General features: G+C 42.5%; 1 protein-coding gene across 2 annotated transcripts; it reads left to right on the top strand.

Annotated features, from left to right (window-relative positions):
* Positions 1-513: 513 nt before the first annotated feature.
* On the top strand, positions 514-17,284 carry pabpn1 (poly(A) binding protein, nuclear 1). 2 transcript variants are annotated; one of them, XM_014181037.3, is made up of 7 exons: positions 514-983; positions 2,671-2,779; positions 4,572-4,639; positions 4,894-5,000; positions 5,902-5,989; positions 6,624-6,778; positions 16,729-17,284. In XM_014181037.3, the coding sequence occupies exons 1-7, from the start codon at positions 837-839 to the stop codon at positions 16,913-16,915; spliced, it is 861 nt and encodes a 286-aa protein (XP_014036512.1). In that variant the 5' UTR covers positions 514-836; the 3' UTR covers positions 16,916-17,284.
* The last annotated feature ends 758 nt before the right edge of the window (positions 17,285-18,042 follow it).

Below are 18,042 nucleotides of genomic sequence, written 5' to 3'. Positions count from 1 at the left end.
ATTTAAAACAAAATATTGGCAAAGAGTAAAGTGTACAAGACTTTGTCCACTTTGTTCATAACATATTATAGTTTTGGGAACAGAAAACTGTATTGAGATCAAACGTTTAATCGATGAGAAATGTTGCAGAATGTTCCATCTTTCCCGTTGCCGGCCACTGGGCTTTTCCTCAATACCAGATTTGGTAGTTTGTGCAAATGCCAAGCGGATGCTTCACATGTATACATCCGGTGAAATATCTGTCTCATTGTTCTATCTGTGCTAGTGGAGTAGCGGAGAATTAATGAAAATACAGTCATAGGTCGAAAGACAAATTGGGTGGGCTTTGTGATTGACATACTTCTAATCGAATCCGAGTTTGAAGTGTAAGGCGAAATTGGTAAGAACGCATAAATGTGCTGCCATATATCCAATAGACGACAACGAATGACGGTAGAAGGTGTGTCTACAATGCTTAATTGAGTAATAAGATTGCGAGTTTACGCCCGCAGTACGTAACTCCACCCCCGACTTCCATTTCTGAACTGAGGACACAGCACTCGAGAAGAGAATCTTTTATGTTATGTATATTTCTTAATGTAAATAAACTGTAACGTTAGGCTCTCCGCTGAAACTTCGATACACACACAACTGAAGTAGCCTTTGCAATTGAAGTAGGAACCCGTTCGGACAGTGGCTAGAGTCGAAGCTGGCCTTTTATTTCACGTTTTAACTTTCCTAAGCGGCGGTTTCCGCCGTTTTTTTTCTTTCGCCCCACTCACTCTCCCGCTGTGTGAGTAGGGGCCTGTAACGTTGGTTTAAGCCACGAGGCGCGTCGGATAAACCGGAATTGGGAGATGGCGGAGTTCGGTAACGGAATGGACTCCGGGATGACGGAAGAATCCCTGCTGGACTCAGACCCAGGGCACCCAGAACTAGAAGACCCGGGTGTTGGCGATGAGGAACCTGGATTAGAGGAGGGAGAGGCCGCGATCGAGGACCCGGTAAGTGAAGGGCATAGTTTATGCCCAAAACCTCACTCAAGTTGAAACAATACATGTGTATTGTACGATAGAGATTGTGGGTGTGAACACGTTATTTTAAGCTGCAATCAGCTATATCTTTTTTTATTCCCGGTGGTGTCTTTTTTTTATCTCTTGGTTGATATCCGACATTGAGGCTCAGTAGAAATGTGTGGTGACATGCGTGATTTTGGCGGCCATGTTGGCGCAGCAGCGTTGGTAGTTTCTCTGCGCCAGTGCTGTCGACCTAGTGGGGGAAAAATATTCGTCGCAAAAATGCAAGACGGAGATGTAGACAGGGGCGAGGGTAGGACAGGCCGCCATTAGCCGCCGGATTGCGAGTCCATCCGTAGACACTGCGAGAGCTCACGGTAAACACGCCTCCTTTCTTTTCTCATACGCTGACAGCTGCTGTAATGGAAGCGCTGATGCGCATACGGAACATGATCGTCAACTCCGTGAAAATTTAAGTGATGACTAGTAAAAAAGCTTTAATGTTTTGAGTTACTATCTATCTAACTGTTATATAGCTAAAATGCTAGCAGAAAAGTATGCGGCACTTGCTCTGTTGTAGTAGGGATGAATGGATATGGATATTTGGGCTGGATATAACGTTAGTGGGAGGGAGCCGACGAGTTAATGGTAGTTGGCTGGCTAGTTAGCTAGCTAATAATTGGGAAGTTGCAGACATGCACCTGACACGCATGTTTATTCTCCCACTAAAGGCATTGAGTGACTTGCGAAACGCAAGCATTTTTAAATATGTAATTTTGAGTATTATGAGTAGGTATTATCGCTTGATTAAATTAGTGGGTTATGGATATTACTGTGGTAGTGTGCAAAGATGCGGATTGAAAATATTCAAATTAAAGCTGTTGGCTTGCATTTAAATGTTATCTACAATGTTTCTGATTTGTATATGCATGTGTGATCGTGGTTTTTGGCATAGAATGTGTTCGAAAGCAATTCTGTCAGCACGAGACTGGGGGTGCAGTATTTTTTTTAGGGCTGGGCTTGCATCCTTCGATATTTTCAGGAGGGAAGAGACTACAGTAAATATGCGACAAAATGCAGCCAGTCATCACCGAATCAAATAAGCCATGTAGTTTCCAGGGATTTCACTGTTTCTTCTTGAAGCCTGTCGAAGCTGTTGAATTTGTCTATTGGTTATGATCAATGGGGCCATGTAAGACATCCCCAAGACCTGGAATGGATTAACCTGCAATGCAAATAGTGTCAGTAGTCCAGGATGGATTTGGAGCAACTCCCATTGCGCTGCAATGCAGCAATGTCAAGGAGGCCAGAACCCAATAAGGGATCCCACCCAACAGGATGTATGGCACCACCATCTTATTGGCCATCACTGGGGCGGTGGGGATTCTTGCTGAGCGAGCAGTCTGTGAAATGAATGGTGAAGCCTGATACAAAGACCCCGGGGCGATGGTCATGTGCTGCGAGCCTGTTCCACTCAGCAGCCAGTGCAGGAACAGGGTCATCTTAGGCTACTGAACTGCCAAGTGTGTCATGCGCTTGCACGGCATGGATGAATACAATGAAATCATTCCTTTGATACATTTTTCTTGTTTTATTCCCATGATGTCTGTCAAGGCTGCCGACTGGTGTGGTGTGTGTTTCAATTGCTGATTATTGATTATTTTTATTTTTTCAGGAGCTGGAGGCGATCAAAGCTCGGGTGCGAGAGATGGAGGAGGAAGCAGAAAAGCTGAAGGAGTTACAGAACGAGGTGGAGAAACAGATGAATCTTAGCCCTCCACCAGGTGAGTTTATTTGGGAAGAAAGAGTGATAAGGTGCCTCGGAACATGTCTCCCAAAATGACTGTTTGAGAAGACCAAATAATTTTTGTATTTGACAGAAGTTTCCAGAGCAGCTACAAGACAGAGATTCATTTAATATCAGACCCTTCCAAATATACACTACTGTTCAAACGTTTGGGGTCACTTAGAAATGTCCTTGTTTTTGAAAGGAAAGCATTTTTTTTTTGCCTATTAAAATAACATCACATTGATCAGAAATGCAGTTTAAATGTTGTAAATGACTATTGTAGCTGGAAACGGCAGGTTAAAATAAAAAAAGATAATCTACAGAGGCCTATGTAACCATCACGCCTGTGTTCCAATGGCATGGTTGTGTTAGCTAATCCAAGTTTATCATTTTAAAAGGCTAATTGATCATTAGAAAACCCTTTTGTAATTATGTTGGCACAGCTGAAAACTGTTGTGCTGATTTAAAGAAGCAATAAAACTGACCTTCAATAGACTAGTCGAGTATCTGGAGCATCAGCATTTGTGGGTTCGATTACAGGCTCAAAATGGCCAAAAACAAAGAACTTTCTTCTGGAACTCGTCAGTCTATTGTTCTGAGAAATGAAGGCTATTCTATATGAGAAATTGCCAAGAAACTGAAGATCTCGTACAATGCTGTGTACTACTACCTTCACGGAACAGGGCAAACTGGCTCTAACCAGAATAGAAAGAGGAGTGGGAGGCCCTGGTGCACAACTGAGCAAGAGGACAAGTACATTAGTGTGTAGTTTGAGAAACAGATGCCTCAAGTCCTCAACTGGCAGCTTCATTAAATAGAACCCGCAAAACGCCAGTTTCAACGTCAACAGTGAAGAGGAGACTCCGGGATGCTGGCCTTCTAGGCAGAGTTGCAAAAAAAAGCCATATCTCAGACTGGCCAATGAAAATATTAAGATGGGCAAAAGAACACAGACACTGGACAGAGGAAAATTGGGGGAAAAAAGTGTTATCTAAGTTTGAGACAAACTTAGTGTTATCTAAGTGTTATCTAAGACAAATCTAAGTTTGAGGTGTTGAGATCACAAAGAACATTCGTGAGACATTGAAAAGATGCTGGAGGAGTGCTTGATGCCATTTGTCTAGCATGGTGGAGGCAATGTGATGGTCTGGGGGTGCTTTGGTGGTGGTACAGTGTGAGATTTGTACAGGATAAAAGGGGCCTTGAAGAAGGAAGGCTATCACTCCATTTTGCAACGCCATGCCATACCCTGTGGACGGTGCTTAATTGGAGACAATTTCCTCCTACGACAGGACAATGACCCAAAGCACAGCTCCAAACTATGTTAGAACTATTTGGGGAAGAAGCTGTCAGCTGGTATTCTGTCTATAATGGACTGGCCAGCACAGTCACCAGATCTCAACCCTATTGAGCTGTTATGGGAGCAGTTTGACCGTATGGTATGTAAGAAGTGCCCATCATGCCAATCCAACTTGTGGGAGGTGCTTCAGGAAGCATGGGGTGAAATCTCTTCAGATTACCTCAACAAATTGACAACTAGAATGCCAAAGGTCTGCAAGGCTGTAATTGCTGCAAATGCAGGATTCTTTGACGAAAGCAAAGTTTGAAGGACACAATTATTTCAATTCAAAATCATTATTTATAACCTTGTCAACGTCTTGACTATTTCTTATTCATTTTGCAACTCATTTCATGTATGTTTTCATGGAAAACAAGGACATTTCTAAGTGACCCCAAACTTTTGAACGGTAGTGTATATAAATTTGTCTCAATTTTGCTCTCTCTAGCCGGTCCCGTCATCATGTCCATCGAGGAGAAAATGGAAGCCGACGCGAGATCTATCTATGTTGGAAACGTAAGGCTTCACCCCCTCCTTAACCTCAGATGGTGTTTCTATTTTGGGTGTATGTGGAATTCACCTGGTTAGGTGTTCAAGGTGATTCTATCATATGATGAGTGTAGCAGAGTTTCAAATTGACATCATGCATGATTTCACATTACTTTGAATGCAAAAACCTCAATTTGGGGTTTGGCTCTGAGTTGATTCTGTATGCGGAATTGACTAGGCACTGTGTCAGCGGTATCTCACCGTTCTCCCTCTCTGGACAGGTTGATTACGGCGCCACGGCGGAGGAGCTAGAAGCCCACTTCCACGGTTGCGGCTCCGTCAACAGAGTCACCATCCTGTGTGACAAGTTCACAGGGCATCCCAAAGGGTAAATGCCTACACCCTCATTCCCTCCATGTGCAGTAGTGCTCTTTCACTTACAGACCTGTGAGTACACTATGCAGCGTTCTTCTATCAGTCATCTAGAGTAAATAAGACGTTTACAGCCTCCACCCTAAAGATTGTGTAGACACCATTTTACTAGCTATACCCTCTCGGCATCCCAGAGGGTAATTGCCTACATTCCATGTGCGGGTTAGAGAAGTAGTGCTCTTTTATTCACAGGTACGTAAATACATTGTCCTAGTCATCTAGAGTTAAGACTTTCAGCAGGGGGGGTGTTGTCAACAAATTGCATATCTGCATTCACTTGACATCTTCATAGGTTTTCGAAAACCGATCAGAAATAAACAGCACAATGCAGAAGTGTCTATCACTTAGCAACAGCTAAGGAGGAGAAAGTGGCGCTCTCGGAAGACTGAAACCGCATTGCCCTAACTTTCTATAGAGATGACTCGGACTGCATCACAGAGGATTTCTTCACTGACATGGTGGTCTAGCTCACTCAAGTGCCCATGTCCATTTTATAGCCAAGCGCACAGGTGTACAATTCATGACTAGTATAAAAGCTTTTATCATTCCCTTTCCACTTGAAGTAATGCAATAAAACTAGCTAATATTATTCTGTTTGATTCAGGTCTCAGTAGTGTTAATTGAAAGTAACTGCTTATTCTAATAGCCTGGAGTTATTTTCTGAAGCTTCTCATTTGTGTATGAGAGAAACCAGTTAGGAGGATGATGATGATCAGGTTGCTAAACTGTTGCTCATCAAACATTTTATTCTCATTATTAGGGAATTATTGAAAAGAGGTGTCCATGATTGTTCAGTGAATTGTGCACTGTGATTTTAGTGCTTCGTGACGCTAATTATATTTCTGCTGCTGTTGCAGGTTTGCCTATATTGAGTTTTCAGACAAGGAGTCTGTGAGGACGGCCATGGCATTGGACGAGTCTCTGTTCAGAGGAAGGCAGATTAAGGTGAGGACGCAACACTGTTTCATAAACCAGGTTTCCATCCCAACCTTTTTTATGCAAGTAAAGTACATGTTGGGGGAAAAATTCCCACCTGCCATGGCAACTACAGATATTTATGTGCAAATACTGATATAATAACCATCATATTGAAGTAAACTTGGGAGTCACGTGATATGCTGTGTGGTCCTCCCTCTATGACTACAGTTTATTAGGTTACAGATGAATTAAGTTATGAACTTCCCAGGGTGGTGAAAGTGCATGGTGAGGAGTTTGATGCGCCTTTGCACGACATCATCACGCGCAGCCTTTTTTGTACGCAACAAGTCAGTTTGATGGAAACAAATCTCTGATTTGCGTATATTGTTTTTATGCAGATTTTAGAATATTTGCATGAAAATCTGTCGCCAATTGGATGGAAACCTAGCTACTGTCACGGTCAATTCCGTTTCAAATAAACGAAGGAAATGGGGAAAATCTAAATTCTGAGCAATTTATCTGTATGAACCGAATTTCAGTTTCATTTCCTACATTAACTGGGTGTTAAATGGGACTGACCCCTGTGCCCTTCTGAACTCTGTGGCCCCTGTGCTATTGTCTAACCTGTGGTTTCCTGTTTCCCCTGTCTTGATCCTGCCAGGTGGGTGTGAAGAGAACAAACAGGCCAGGTATCAGCACCACAGACCGCGGGTTTCCTCGGGCCCGCTTCCGCTCACGAGGAGGGAACTTTAACCCGTCGCGCGCACGTTACTACAGTGGCTACACACCGCCCAGAGGCAGAGGACGGGCCTTCAGGTGAGCACCCCGGGACACTCATACCCTGAGACTGAGAGACAGCTGGCCATTACCTGGGGGAGGGGAATAGTATGGAAAAGTGAGGGAGAGTTGAAGGGCAGTAGAATGAGTGCTGAGTGAGATTATGGAGGAAGTGAGGATGAGGAGAGAGGGAGATGGTGGGCAGTGAGGACACCGTAAAGCCTGAAGCCAACCCCCCCCCCCCCCCCCACACACACACACACTGTTTGCAGATCTTAAAGCACCGAATAGGTGTAAGCAATTTGGTAGCGCAAACACTGAAGGGGCAGGTGCTAGTGTTGGTTTTCTGACCTGGCTTCAGAATGTGCAGTGAAGAGAGAGTACTGAGGAGAGAGTGTGCTCAATTCTAAACATGCTCCTGCCCAAGACTCAGTGGGGCCATCCGGTGTCTATGGGCTGGTGGTTGAAATTGGGCATATAGAGAATCATTGAAGGTACAGTGCCTGTAGAAAGTCTACACCGGTCTAATCTTTTCACATTTTGTTGTGTTACAAAGTGGGTTTGAAATAGATTTAATAAAAATATTTAATTGATCTACACAATAGTCCATAATGTCAGTGAAAAATAAAATTCTTCACTTTTACAAAGGAATAAAAATTAAATGACAATATAGTAATTGCAGAACTAATCACCCCCTTTGTTTAGGCAAACCTAAATTAGTTCAGAATTAAAATTTTACTTGAAGGTGCTACACATGATTTTTATAAACATTTTTAAATGGTTATATTTTAGTCCTTTAGCAGATGTGCTTATCAAGAGTGACTTATATGCTGACCAAACCGCATGCACACCCGCATGGTGATTTTGTCCCCCCCAAGTTAAAAACAATTACTGAAAGAGGCAATGCCACAGAGTGACATTCTCCACAATCGCACCATCGACAAGACTAAATAAAAAGATTGCTTGACTACTCTAAAATGTTCAAGTAACGATATATGATATATTTGATACATTATGAATATGGTATTCAGGTGAGGTTATCTATGAGATTATCGGTTTACTGTTGTGCGCATTCAGTTTGCCTGAATGCGCACAACAAAAACTTTTGACCGGTACTGTAACTTCCCTATTTTTTTAACCATAAAATACAGCTCAGTACTCAAATTGTTGATTTTATACAGTCATTTTTGCTCACCTTTATCAAGGCTGTCAATTTTAGACCCCACTGTATATCTGTGTATTTACCATTTACCGAGGCGTTCTTAAATGTTTAACGAGTAGTATGATTTGATATGTTTTCTTATTTTTCTTAAAATTTTTATCCTGTTTTAGCATATAAAAAATGCTTGGAAAGATCAGAGGTTGGACCTAAGCAAGTGTTTAAATACTTCCCTACACATATAGAATATTTTTGCGCTGCTTGGTTCTAGAAGGTTTTTTACGACAAAAAGTTAATCTAATAGGTAAAAACCAACCTACACCAGAAGCAATCAGGACACGCATGTTGAAATATAAAAGCAAACTCTGAACCAATTGTATTCATTTGGGGACAGGTCGAAAAGCATTAAACATTTATGGCAGTTTAGCTAGCTGTTACTAGCTAATTTGTCCTGGGATATAAACATTGGGTTGTTTTATTATACCTGAAATGCACAAGGTCCTCTACTCTGACAATTCATCCACAGATAAAAGGGTAAACCCAATTTAGTTTTTTGTCATCTCTCCTCCTTCAGGCTTCTTTTCTTCTTTGGACTTTATATGGCGGTTGGCAACCAACTTTACGGCGCATTACCACAAAGATGAACTGAATGTGGACTTCAGTCCATCTTTCAATCACCCATGTGGGTATATGCTCCTAAAAACCAATGAGGAAATGGGAGAGGCGGGACTTGCTAAGCGCAACAAATAGAACATAGTTGTATTTTAGCACCTGGCCATGCAGACGCTCGTGAGCAGTGTGGGTGCAATGATTGAATAACACATTTATTTTGCAGCGCACGCGACACGAGCGGTGTGGTCAGCATGTTTCAGTATTGAGCGCATACATTTTTCATACATTTATTTTTTGTACTGGCCCCCGTGGGAATCAAACCCACAACCTTGGCTTTGCAAGCGCCATGCTCAACCAACTGAGCCACACGGCTTTTGGAATTTTTGCATTGTAATTTCAGAAAATGTCCATAATATCTGCTGCTAATAGTGGAAGGATAGTGTTTCATAGTGTTACTTACCCACCAGTGTTGTGACTGGCTGTGATATTCGGCTATTGATTTCTCCCGCCAGAGCAGCAGGTGTTGTCAAGATGTTCTGACTTTGTGGCTGTGTTATTTAGAGGAAATGGCTCTGTCATTTCCTGGTTTCTAAAATTCTACACTGTTCACTCAATTTCAGATTGTGTGAGAACTCGCACTGAATGGCTGTGAAATATATTTTCAATGACAAAAAATATAGTTATTAGTGTTTTGAAGCTGGTGGAACAAAACTGAAAATTGCTGTTTGGGCCACTAGTTTCAGAGACCTGTTTAAAAATATATATATCTTTATTTTTTCATAGTGAATTAGATGGTGCAATGATTCCCAACACTATTCAGTGCTTGTTTTGTCACAAACTGAAATTGAGCAAACAGCAATGTTCCCTCTAAGCTGTGCATGGGTGCGCAGCTCCCCACAGACTGCTGCGCAGAAGTAATCAGCCCGAGATTGAACTACTCAACTTTTTAGAGTTTAACCCTTAACACTATCAACGTTTTGCTCTGTGGGAGTTGTGCTTGACTCGGGAGGCCCCAATATTAGCCACTTTCGATCTAACATACCGAAACAAAACGAACTATGCAAGAGTTAGTATGCAAAACTATCTGTGCAAGAGATTTTCTTGTAAGTAGAGTGTATTGGAGTAGGATTCTATTGCAAGGGACTCCCAAGTGGCGCAGTGGTCTTAGGCACTGCAGTGCTTGAGGCGTCACTACAGACCTGGGTTTGATCCCAGGCTGTGTCACAGCCAGCTGTAACCAGGAGACCCATGAGGTGGCGCACAATTGGCTCAGCGTCGTCCGGGTTAGGGGAGGGTTTGGCTGGCCGGGATTTACTTGTCCCATCGCACTCTAGCGACTCCTTGTGGCGGGCCGGGCGCCTGCAAGCTGAATTAAGTTGCAAGCTGGATAATGTTTCCTCCGACACATTGGTGTGGCTCGCTTCCGGGTTAAGCGAGCAGTGTGTCAAGAAGCAGTGCAGCTTGGCAGGGTCGTGTTTTAGGACACATGGCTCTCGACCTTCACCTCTCCCGGGTCCGTAGGGGAGTTGCAGCGACGGGACAAGACTCACTACCAATTTGATATCACAAAATTGGGGTGAATAAAATAGATATTTAAATTAATATATGGATTCTATTGCATTGACGGGCTCGACGCAGGCCCATACTCTACACAGACCGGTGCGCCATAACCAGACCTGCAGTAGGCCTATATGCAAAGTGCCATATATGGACCTGTCCCATTCACTTTGAACTGGACTGTGTTTACAGCATGAGCGGTCATGAGTTGATGCGCTTGTTTTGAGATCAAAGCATGCGCTGCATGTAGCCACCTGTGCACGTTTTGTTCATATCCTTTACTAGTTAGTGAGATATTAGCCCAGTTATAGCCAATTTCTAGTCAACAATGGGGAATGGTTGCTTCCTACAAGAGCACAACATTTTTACATTTCTAGCCATCTTTGAGAAGTGAGTCAGGTAGAGAGCTTTTTTGTAACTCTTAAAGGGGCACTGTTGTATTTTGAGACTGTCTTGTAAAAGCGAAGTAGCCAATGGCAAAAGGTAGCATAGTTTGTCTGATTCTCCATAATAATGGTATGGGAATAATAATAATAATAATAATAATGCATTTTATTTATTTAACTAGGCAAGTCAGTTAACAATATTCTTATTTACAACACGGCCTACCCCGGGCCGATTGTGTGCCGCCCTATGGGACTCCCAATCACGGCCGGATGTGATTCAGCCTAGATTCGAAACAGGGACTGTAGTGACACCTCTTGCGCTGAGATGCAGTGCCTTAGACCGCTGCGCCACTGGAGCCCTTGCAAAGTGGTTTCTTGCCTCAAACAACACATTTTCAGTCACCTTGTCTGAAGGACAAGTGGATAAACAGGGTAATATCAAGCCCTGCATTTTTTTAAATGTTTTCCACATCTCATGGAATGTGGGCCTACATTGAACACCACACATTGGCTGCTACTGTAGGCTGAATGATAAAACAGCTATTTCCGTGTTAAAATGTTATGGGATGCAATTTTCTGTTCTTTTTTAAAATTGTAGGCCACTTGTAGGCTTACATTATGATCCAGTAGACTACTTGGCCACTGTTAAAACTGTAACTTAAAGTGGGTACAGCCTAAGTTTTCACAGTAAATGCACAGCGGAAGTTGCATAGAATTTTCACAATGTTCAAGTTTGCGCTCAGCAGACCTGAAATGTACTCAGTGCCGGGATAAATTTGAGCATTTTATTTTTGCAACCAGGAAATGACAGGACGATTTCCACTAGATAACATAAAGTTGGATCAGTTTTCACATTTTGACAACTGTCGCTGCTCCGGCGGGAGAAATCAATAGGAGAACATCAGTGTTTCACAGCGTTGTGATTGTCTATCATTCCACTATTATTGCAGATACAGTATATTATGGAAATTTTCTGAAATTACAATACAAAAAATATTATAGATCATATGTAGCACCTTTAACTAATCACATAAGTTAGATGGACTCACTGTGAAATAATAGGGGCTGACAATTAAATGACTACCCCTTCCTCTGTCCCCAATAAATCTGTAAGGCTTATGTCAAGTATTGAATTTCAAGCACAGATTTAACTACAAAGAGCAGTGAGCTTTTCGAAAGCCTCCTAAAGAAAGGCAGTGATTGGTAGATGGGTAACAATAACAAATCAGACATTTATTATCTCTTTAAGCATGGTCAAGTTAATCATTAAGCTGTATTAAACCACCCAGACGCAGTCGTTCTTCTAAACTGAGCTGCAGGATAGGAAGGAAACTGCTTAGGGTTGTCACCATGAGGCCATTGGTGATTTTTAAGAGTTACAGATTTCAATGGCTGTGATGGGAGAAAACTGAGGATGAATCAACAACATTGTAGTGACTCCACAATAATGACCTAAATGAGAGTGAAATATTCCAAAACATGCATATGTCTGCAACTAGGCACTAAAGTAATACTGCAGAAACGCAGCAAAGTAATACTTTTTGGCTTAACTGCAAATGCAACGCAACACATCACTGTGTAAATGCCTTATTTTTAAACATGGTGGTGGCTGCATCATGGTATGGATATTTTGACATTGGCAAAGACACGGGAGTTTTGCAGGATGAAAAGAAACCTAATGGAGGTAAGCACAGGCAAAATGCTAGAGGAAAACCTGGTTCGGTCTGTTTTACACCAGACACTGGGAGAGGAATTCACCTTTCAGCATGACCATAACCTACAACACAAAGCCAGATCTACACTGGAGTTGCTTACCAAGAAGCGTGACTCTTCCTGAGTAGCTGAGTTAGACTTAAATCTGCTTGTGAAAGTCTATGGCCAGCCATGATCCTCAACACCTTGACTGAGCTTGAAGAATAAAAAAAAAAGAATGGGTAAATATTGCACAATACAGCAAAGCTCTTATGAGACTTACCCAGGTAGCCTTGTGATTAAGAGGGTTGGCAAGTAACTGAAAGGTTGCTGGTTTGAATCCCCAAGCCGACTAGGTGAAAAATCTGTGCCCTTGAGCAAGGCACAACCATAATTTCTCCTGTAAGTCACTCTCGATAAGTGTCTGCTAAATGACTAAAATGTACCCAGCTGTAATCGCTGCCAAAGGTGTTGTCCATTTCAAGGTATATTAGTGTTTTATTTTTTCATCTTTTAAAAGTTAGAATTTTGCTTTTTGACACAGTATATTGTGTAGATTGACAAATGATAATTAAAAAAAATATGTTAATCCCACTTTGTAACACAATAAAATGTGAAGAAATCCAAGGGGGGGGTATAGACTTTTTCTATAGGCATTGAACGTCTATTAGCCTGCCTGTAGTGGGAGGGGACTGAAGCGTTGGCTAGCATTGCTGAACAACATTCCAGCAATATCAGTGAAGGTGTGTATCCAGAGCACAGTGGAGGAGAAGTTCCCTTTTAGAGTGGGGTTATGGTGAGTGGAAAGGTAAGCGAGACTGGTGGAGGGAGTCAGATGGGTCAGTCAGTGTGGAGCGGTCTTGTTGCATGCACCACCTACAACCGTTTCAGAGGAGGCAGCCAAACTCTCAGTGCACGGCAGTGCGATCCTCCCAGGCTGTACATGTATGAGTGGCAGGCTCTTTGTACGACTTTGGACATTACGTACGTATACATACTGACTGTGAGTGAGCATCTCTCCCACAGTGCTGGTCATTAATGCTTAAAAAGGTGACAGGCAAAGAATGACTTGTCGGATTTAGTTTTCATTTGTTCAGTGTTAATGGTTGGATTCCATAAGGACGATTCAGATGCCATGTAAGTTTTAAATGTAATTGGGTGTCTTTAGTGTACCGTGGATGGCTTCTATAAGTTCTCTAGGTGGACACGTTAGCATTGTAGTGTACCGTGGATGGCTTCTATAAGTTCTCTAGGTGGACACGTTAGCATTGTTGCTTAAACATTCATTGGCGTGCGTGTATATTTATATAGTATTAGTTTTCCTGCTGTACTCTTCCGCTCAGTTAACTAGATGTTGTTCTAATGATTCACTGATAGGAGACGGGTGCGCTGTTCAGAGTAATATAATATATCCATCCTGTGTGTTCACCTGGTGCAGCTGCTCCAGAGCCGTCTTTTGCCTGTGACCTTTCCAAAGCAACATCCCTGCAATCTGTATTTGTTTTCAATCCATACAAAAGCCTACCCCCTATGTATGTAAAACCTGGAGTGGATCAAAGCGCTGTGCACTGGGAGTCTGGTGTGTCTCCCTGGAGTGTGTGTCCTGCTGTGTCTCTCAGTGTGAGGTGAGAGGGGGGTTCCCATGATGACTCATTGAGCGCTCACAGTGGGCCTCACGGTGGAGCTCTGTCTCTGGGCCCATGTCCTGTTCGATATGTATTGCTGAGAGACTGAGGGCTGCAGAGCAATCAAAATGAGCATCCTCATCAACTGACATGCAATGAGATTCTGACCAATGGACCAACCTTTCCATTCACCTAGACTAATGGTATCAGTTGCTCATCTGTTGTACCTTATTTGGCCCCTCTGTGGGAGCTGCTGATATGATTGTCAATCAACAATCACTGATAAAAAAAAATTGCCCTGCTAAAATATGCTATCTGCAAAGTCCTATTTAAGACAATTAGTAGAATGACGTGATTGGAAATTATTTTGGTCTTGTCAGAATCTCATGCACCATGCACACTGCTGGATGGCTCATCAGCCTGGTCTCATAGACTACACATAATATAGTAAATGTAAAACCGGACACTCAAATTAGTATGATATGTTACATTTTTAATATGGTTACATAATACATAAATCGCAAAAGTCTAGCAACCCATAGGTTGCGAGTTCAAATCTCATCACAGATCATTTTAGCTAATTAGCAACTTTTCAACTACTTAGCATGTTAGCTATAACTTTAACTGTTTTAGCTGACCTTAACCCTTTAACCTAACTCCTAAACTTAACCCCTAGCCTAGCTAACAGTATCCAGCTAGCTAACGTTAGCCACTAGCTAGAATTCGTAATATCATATATTTGCTGGTTGAGAGGCTGTCAAGGCAAAGGGTGTCTACTTTGAAGAATCTCAAATATAAAATATATTTTGATTTGATTTAACACTTTTTTTGGTTACTACATGATTCCATGTGTGTTATTTCATAGTTTTGATGTCTTTACTATTTTCTACATTGTAGAATAATAGTAAACAATTTAAGGAAAACCCTGGAATGAGTAGGTGTCCAAACTTTCGACTGGTACTGTATGTTACGAATTACATCATACGAAATGGGCGAAGAACATCCACAAATTTAATACATACGAAACATATCATACTAAATGGAGCATCTTGAATTTATGTACAGAATAAGAAATTCTCTTGAGACCAGGTTGGGCTCATACATATTACCCAGAGATGGGCTAACCAAGGAGTGGTTTGCCTACTATGGGGAGAGTGCAGGTGCTTTGTCTTGTTGCTAAAACCAACTTGATTGTTAACTACACATTAGTGCATCAAATACATAGGCTAGATGGCCACTTGGCCAGGTAGTCCCACCCACTGCCTTCACTTCCGGAATGGAGGGTTCATTCCTGCAGCCTGATTTTGACTTCAGCATTCTAACCAGTGGTTTCTGCTTTAGTGTGACCCCTGTGTTTGTGGGCACTGGATGCCTGGGTCTGACGGTGGTGGTGATGCGTGAGAATGGAAAAGCAATGTGTGATTTGATTTTGATGCTGGCTGTGTGTCTGTTTTGAGATGGTCCAGTTCAGGTTGTCAGGAGAATGGGTCAGTCAAGTCTGTCTGCATGCTGGAGCTGTATGTATGTATGTATGTATGTATGTATGTATGTATGTGTCCTGTCCTATAGCATGTGAATGACTGTTCTAGTGTGTCTGTCATTCTGTTGGGAGGGTTTGTGGGGTGGGTTGGAGGCTGCTGTTCTCAGGTTCTCTCCCAACAGCGACCTCAGGAGCTGCTCTCACAGAGAGAAAGAGGAGAGAGAGAAAGAGGGAGAGCGAGTGCCTCACTGTCCCCACACCCCTACTATTATTTTTATAGTCCTGTATAATCTGAGAATTACACATTTTACTGTTGACAAAGCTGGTTTCGGCTTCTTTCTGTACTGTCAATTATTCTTAATTGAAATTGTGGTAATTCAACACTTATCAAAGGCACAATGCCATTAAGATGGTATACATTAATCTTTATGAACCCCCCCCCCCAGTCTACCTGAAGGATTGAGATCTCACCAGGCCCCCTTTCTACCTGCACACATACACACTTCACACCTAAAATTGGTGTCTGTCTTTTTAAGCCAAGAAACTCACCCTCTTTTTCTCTCTCTTTTCCAGGGGCCGAGGGCGAACAACATCGTGGTATTCCCCTTACTAATACCCCCAAACCCCCTTACTATCACCTCCTTGTCCCCATACCAAAAAAAAGAATGAAAAAAGTCCCCCAATAAAGGAAGGAACCCTGAGAAGAAAAAAGACAAAAAAAGACAAAAAAAAAATATATAAATATATCCTGGACAGACAAACTGGCCGCAGTGTGCGATTGTGTGTGAGCGTGCGTGTGCGGAGTTGGTGCGGTCACCCTGGTAAGGTATATGATGGCCGTTGGGGAGATTTGGTGGCATATCTTTTGAGATGTTATCTCAGGCTGCAGATGTGCCTCCTTTGTCTGGGTGTGAGGGTCACAGCCAACACAGCCCCCAAATGCTTACATTCGAAAAGCAAACATCGAGGATAAGTCAATCTTTTTTGCTTTTTTTTATGTACCGTACATGTGAAACTTCCAATAGCAAAAATGTTGTTTATGTTTTAGGTTGTAGTATTGGAGTTCTCATATTCCCTTGTCTCTCTGTTCTCTGACCAGTTGCCACTTACCCTGCCCCATCCTTTAACTCATCACTTTTGTTACCATCTCCCTTTGGTTCCATCCCATGCTCTCTTGTTTTCAGTATCTTCCAGCATTGGTCATTCTGACAGCGATTGCCTTTCAGTGGGTAAATAAATGTAATCTCCTTTTAGCCCATGGCATTCACCCCAAGAAAGCATGGCCAGAGCTCTGCCAACTTTACTTTTTTTTTGTGGGTCTGGTACTTTTTTTTTTCTCCTTGCACCCCTCTGCCTTTCTGTGCTGCTTCTCCTCCCATTTGTCCGTCACCTCATCTCCATGTCCTTCACCTCCTCTCCATGTCCCTCTCTCTTCTTTCTCCTCTCTCTGTATATTAGACCACTTCTTGTCGTTTCAGGTTTCAGGACCAGTGGAGGCTGACAACCCCTGCTCCGGTGGCCGCGGCGCCCCCCAATGTCTCGGCAGGGTCTCTCTCTCTCTCTGCTCCTGCTATGCACACTCACCCCATCCTGTCTGTGTGGGGGGGAGGGGGTCAGGGCGATCACAGGGCTACCGCAGGGGGCATTTACTACAACAAGCGTTGAGCTGTCTTACACACACACACACTAGGCCAACACACTTTGCAGACACTACACAACCAACCACCACACACATTTATAGAGAGAGCTAATGTCAAGATGGCAGCAGCTGTTTTAGTTGGGAGAGTGAGAAAGATGGGACCAGAGAAGGGGGGAGGGGGTACCAGGGCCCTGGCCCTGTCTCAGACAGTGGCACAGGGGCTAAAGTAATTAATTAAAAAGAGTGGAGCTTTTATTTTAAGGGGGGTGGGTTTGTGTGGAGGGGTTTGGTTTTTGGAAACAGGAGTGGGTTTAAAAAAAAAAAAGTTTAGCTTTTTTTATTTTTAACCCATAAGTCTGTAATTAGAAAAAAAAAATAAAGACTGTAAAAAATGATATGTTTGATTTTTGTCCAAGAGTTGCAAAGCATTTTGGTAAACTTAAGCGTTCAAGACCGGTTCAGAGCAACATTTTTGTGTACAGGGCGATCTGAATGGCGCAACATCAATTTCTGTGCTCTCCGTTAAGGCCCTGGTTGTTCCGCTTCACATGCCGTTCTCCGCTTTAATCTGAGATACAGCATGTGAAATTACATTTGCAATGCGTCACGTCACATTTTGTCGTATCCAGACAAAGGATCAATTTCCTCTGTGATCCTCGCCACTCCGTTTACAATACCGCATATGAAACGGGAGACTAGCGATTGTAGCAAAGGTAGTATAATCTCGCTGTGATGTTCTCGGATGGATTTAGGTCTGTCAACATGAAAAAATACAATAATACCGCCTTTTGTTGGTTACACAAGAATTATAATCATTTCGTGCATAAAACGGAAGTCGTAACGAGTCGCCAGGCATTTGAATAGCGTATATGTCGCTCAGAGGACTTTGGGCAGAACATGATGGTGCCAGATAGCTGCCAAAAATTGAAAATACCGAAATTGTTAGGCGCGTAAGAAAAGCAATGCGTGAAACGTAACCGTTAAATTGGATCTGTAAACGAATGAACATTTTTGATTTTACTTTACATCTCCCTTTACTCGTTTATAGAATTATTATACGTACAAACGTGTCAGGAATGTGGCATCTGCAAATGACATGAACCGAACGTAGCTAGGCGAAGTTAGCTAGTCAATCAAGAAACTTTAGCTTTGC

This window comes from Salmo salar, chromosome 29 (genome assembly GCF_965601325.2).
Source record: "Salmo salar chromosome 29, fSalSal1, whole genome shotgun sequence".
Classification (NCBI taxonomy): Eukaryota; Metazoa; Chordata; class Actinopteri; order Salmoniformes; family Salmonidae; genus Salmo; species Salmo salar.
The sequence above is the reverse complement of the archived record's forward strand: the minus strand, read 5'-3'. Positions and strand labels throughout refer to the sequence as shown.